Source organism: Colobus angolensis, unplaced genomic scaffold (genome assembly GCF_000951035.1).
Source record: "Colobus angolensis palliatus isolate OR3802 unplaced genomic scaffold, Cang.pa_1.0 Scaffold155, whole genome shotgun sequence".
Taxonomy (NCBI): domain Eukaryota; kingdom Metazoa; phylum Chordata; class Mammalia; order Primates; family Cercopithecidae; genus Colobus; species Colobus angolensis.
In genome coordinates this window covers 2,262,826-2,266,904 of record NW_012114655.1, presented here as the reverse complement: position 1 = coordinate 2,266,904, position 4,079 = coordinate 2,262,826, and the positions used below count along the sequence as shown (strand labels likewise).

Below are 4,079 nucleotides of genomic sequence, written 5' to 3'. Positions count from 1 at the left end.
AAAAAAAAAAAATAGCCTGGCATGGTGGTGCACGCCTGTAGTCCCAGCTACTCGGGACTGAGGTGGCAGAATCACCTGAGTCCAGGAGAGGCTGCAGGGAGCTGTGATCACACCACTGCACTCCCGCCTGGGCAACACAGTGAGACCCTTAAAAAAAACAACAAAAACCCCCGAAGGTATTCATTACCCATGAGCTCCTACTTGGTCAAGAACCAAGTAGATTTGAAGACAGTCACTGTATGTACTTTTTAGATAGAAGAAATACCCACACTTCAGAGACGACTGAAGATCTTTATAGAATCACTTTAATACGCTACCTTCAAAATTTTTCAAACTCATAGTAAGAGCTTCAATGCATCTTTTATTGGGCTAAATAATATTGTAAGGCTCAAAATAACTTCCTGTCTCTATCTCATCTCTGAAAAGACTTGATAATTTAAATGTATCTAACATCATGGGGGTAAATTTCCTTTTCAAAACAAATTTTAAAATAATTTTTTATCAGTAAACATCACTTTTAGCAGCAATTATTAAGTAAAATGTAAAAAATAATTCACTAACAGTAACTTACAAGCTTCCAAGAGAGAAGAATACTTATGCTTATTACCCCTTTTGTTTAGAACAAAATTTATGTATACTTTGGCTTGCAAATTTTTTCATCAACTGTATTAAAACACAGACAGTCCATTTTCTGTAAATTCCTGCTGGTGTCTTAGAAAAGCTCTTACGGAAAGAAAAAGATATCCTTCACAGGTAATGGATACAATGGGTGATCTGGGGAGATGGTAACTAAAGATCCTAAGTCTTTATTAGGATCCAAAATGACTGTAATGAAGTACGTCTATCTCTAATCTATTCCCAAGTCCTTGAAATGGCATATCAGGATTTTACCTTTGTTTCCCTTTTCTTTTCAGCAAAATACTAGCATAGTCCTCCTGAGTATTCGTCTTCCTCTTCATCAGCAGCTGTGGCAGTGACACCATCAGGCTTGGCCTGTGGTGTCGCGGGTGATTTCTTCTTGATTCCCCCTCCTGGAACCACCAAACTCAGGCCCAGCTTAGCATACTGTCAACAACAGAGCATGTTCTTAAAAGCTGGATAACTAGAATCCTGACACGTTTTACTCAGCTCTAAAAAGACACAGCCTGGCTCTCCACCCTCATGAACACCAATTCTACCATTCAGATGGAAAAACAAAACCCAACACTGCTGTTCTCCAGATGCCTCATGACCACGGTGGGACAGGTACACAACTAGTAAAAGTATCAATTATAATTTTTTAATTAAAAATTTAAAAATGTATATATTTTCAAAACCTATGTAATAAGTTATTCAGAAAAAGATTTTTCTACATGTATCATTATAATAAACAACTGAAGGCCTTAAGTTGGTCTGATACTAGGATGATACTCTAAAGGCCTAAGGCCAAACAGGTACTTACAAATCCACTGAAAAAACAGAACAAATAGAAACTTATAGTCCTGGTTCACTTTACGTGCAAGGCATCACGGGAGGGTGTTTCTCACACACTGACTAATGTATTCCTCACAACAGTCCAGCAAGACAGGTACTAGGGGCTTCATTTTTACAAATGAATTAACTGAGGTTTAGAGATAATTAGTGACCTGCAACACGTAGCTAGTCATCACGGATTCCCACAAGTCTACTGAATTACAAAGGCCACTACAGAATGGGCCTCTTTCAGACAGTCCGTCTAAAAGAAACGAGTAAAAGCAACCTATGTAGGACAATAGATAGAGGAAAAGTTGAGAAATAAGCCTGAATTTTAAAATATGTATGTGGTCAACAGTTAGACGGGTGAGTAAATGGCTATAAACTACACAACTACCGTCTAATTTATCTAAATCTATGGTAAATTTCAATGCAAGTGGTCAGTTTCCTTATGAGTCGTAGTTTGAGAAGAAAAAAAGAGGTCAGAAAAAATCTCTTAAGTACACGGGTAAAAATCTCACTAGAAACTTTTCTTTCAAAAGACGAAAGCTATGCAAACAGGTGCACTTACATCATTGTCCATGTACTTGAAAAGCGGTGAGTTGCAGACATCTGACACTTGATCTTGGTCTTGCTGGTCATAACCTTCAAGAAGCTGTTCCAGTGCAGCACAGTCTTCACTGCCATTGAACCCGGGGATGCTGCAGTAAGCACAAATCACACGTCTTCACCTTCTCCTTAAAAGAACACAACTCAGGCAGGGATGATTCTGCCCCTGGCATGTGACCATGTCTGGAGACATTTTGGTGCTTCAAAGTGTGGGAATGCTAGTGGCATCTACAGGGCAGAGACCGGGGATCCCACTAACCAGCCTGCAGCGCACAGGACAGGCCCGACCACAAAGAATTATCCAGCCCAAATGTTAACAGTGTTGAGATTAAGGCTGCTCATGTTAAACACTGCGAAAATCCCTCATTCTGGTTTCCGTAACATACAATCTGAGAATTTTTTCCCCCTTTTTCTTATTCCTTTTCTCTTAGAAGGCAAATAAAACAAAATGACTAAAATGACTAAAGTCATTCACTTCCACGGAGGTCCCCAAGAGAAAAATACAAGAAAGGAAAAAAACAAACAAACAAAAAAGCCGTGTAAAATGCCCACTGTAAAAGATGAAATGGTAGACGAGCACTCCTGAGATTTAGAAGTGACAGTCTCATGGCCAGGAACATTTGTCCCAGCAGCAATCTCAGTTGTAGAAACAGAAGTGCTAACACTGCAAGTCAAGAGGGCCCAGACAGCGTCTCACCTATAGCTCTCCCGGACACATCTTTCTGCAGCTACATAGTCATTTCTGTGTAGATGAACTAAGACTTGAGCAATTGTTTTCTAAAGCAAAAGAGAGGATCATGGTCAAATTCGTATCTGTTTAATAAAGTCAATATCCTGGCAGTATTGAAAACACCTGGAGTTTCACTTTCAGAGTCTTTGTTAGTATACATACAGATTTATAAATGCTATAGTAACTTCTACGGGACACCTGAGGGGAAATATCCTAGAACAGTACTTTCCCAACTCTCTCATGTCCTGGGATTTGGCCGCCTGGGGCAAGTCTGGGATTCACCCATTTCTAAGAGGTTCCAGGGGGCGCTCTTACTACTGGTCCGGGGACCACTCTTTGACACAAGCCTTAGATCACAACCACGTTTTCAAGAGACTCTCTTTCAAATATCTACACAGATTCAAGCTTGAAAAGTGAATAAAAAAGAAGAGGGGGGCGACCGTAATTCCACAATGACACTTAGAATCTTTAAAAAGAAACTAGGAAAAAGATGTATGAGTGAAAACTTCAGATAACAGAAACAATGATAGTATTAATAAGTCAACGATAAAAGCAGTAATAAGATCAAGGATATGACTGATAAATTATTGGCAAAATAGGTCTTTATGAAGTATTTTTCCATCTTTTTGATCTGTATTGTTTAGGTAATTTTTACTGATTTATCTTCAAGTTCACAAAGTCTTCCTTCTGTCATCTCTGAGATTAAGCTTATCCAGTATTTTATTTCAATCATGTATTTTCCAGTCCTAAAATTCCCATTTATTTCATTTTTATAGTTTCTATAAAAACAATTTTTCCTATAAAAAACAACAGGTCCTCTTTTCTACTCATTTCAATTGTCTTTATCTTTACCTCATGACGCAACTGTAAGTCTTTATGTGATAATGCCAAAAACCCTGGCCACTGCCGGGTTGCCATCAGTTGTCTTTTCTCCTGAAAACTGGTCATATTTCCAGGTTCTTGAATGTTAATTCTGGATTGTCCTGTGAATGTGACGCTGCACAGCCTCTGCTTAATTTTCAGGAGAGTACGGATGTTTTCAGCAGGTAATCACCCCAGTTAGGTTCAGATGACACGTGGTGCCTTGCTTTTGGTGGATGGAAGCTGTACACTTAGTTCAAATCCTTTGCTATGTGGCTTCGGGCCTGTTCCATGCCTAAGCCCTTCAGAGGGCAGTGCGACACTTTGACGGTGATGATACCTTAGCTCTCCAAGCTCTGCACTGCACTGCTGCTTTGGTGCCTGTCTCAGTATCAGCTCTCCAAGCTCTGCACTGCACTGCTGCTTT

The 4,079-nt window shown here is 39.6% G+C and overlaps 1 protein-coding gene across 1 annotated transcript in view; it reads right to left on the bottom strand.

Moving 5' to 3' along the window:
• Window positions 1-638: 638 nt before the first annotated feature.
• Window positions 639-4,079, bottom strand: part of NAPG (N-ethylmaleimide-sensitive factor attachment protein, gamma) — a 24,519-nt gene continuing 21,078 nt past the window's right edge. The window contains exons 10-12 of the mRNA XM_011936615.1: window positions 2,759-2,838; window positions 2,024-2,153; window positions 639-1,065 (exon numbers count right to left, since the gene is read on the bottom strand). Of these exons, the coding sequence (XP_011792005.1) occupies window positions 922-1,065; window positions 2,024-2,153; window positions 2,759-2,838 (354 nt within the window). The 3' untranslated portion in view covers window positions 639-921. The remainder of the gene's footprint in view (window positions 1,066-2,023; window positions 2,154-2,758; window positions 2,839-4,079) is intronic.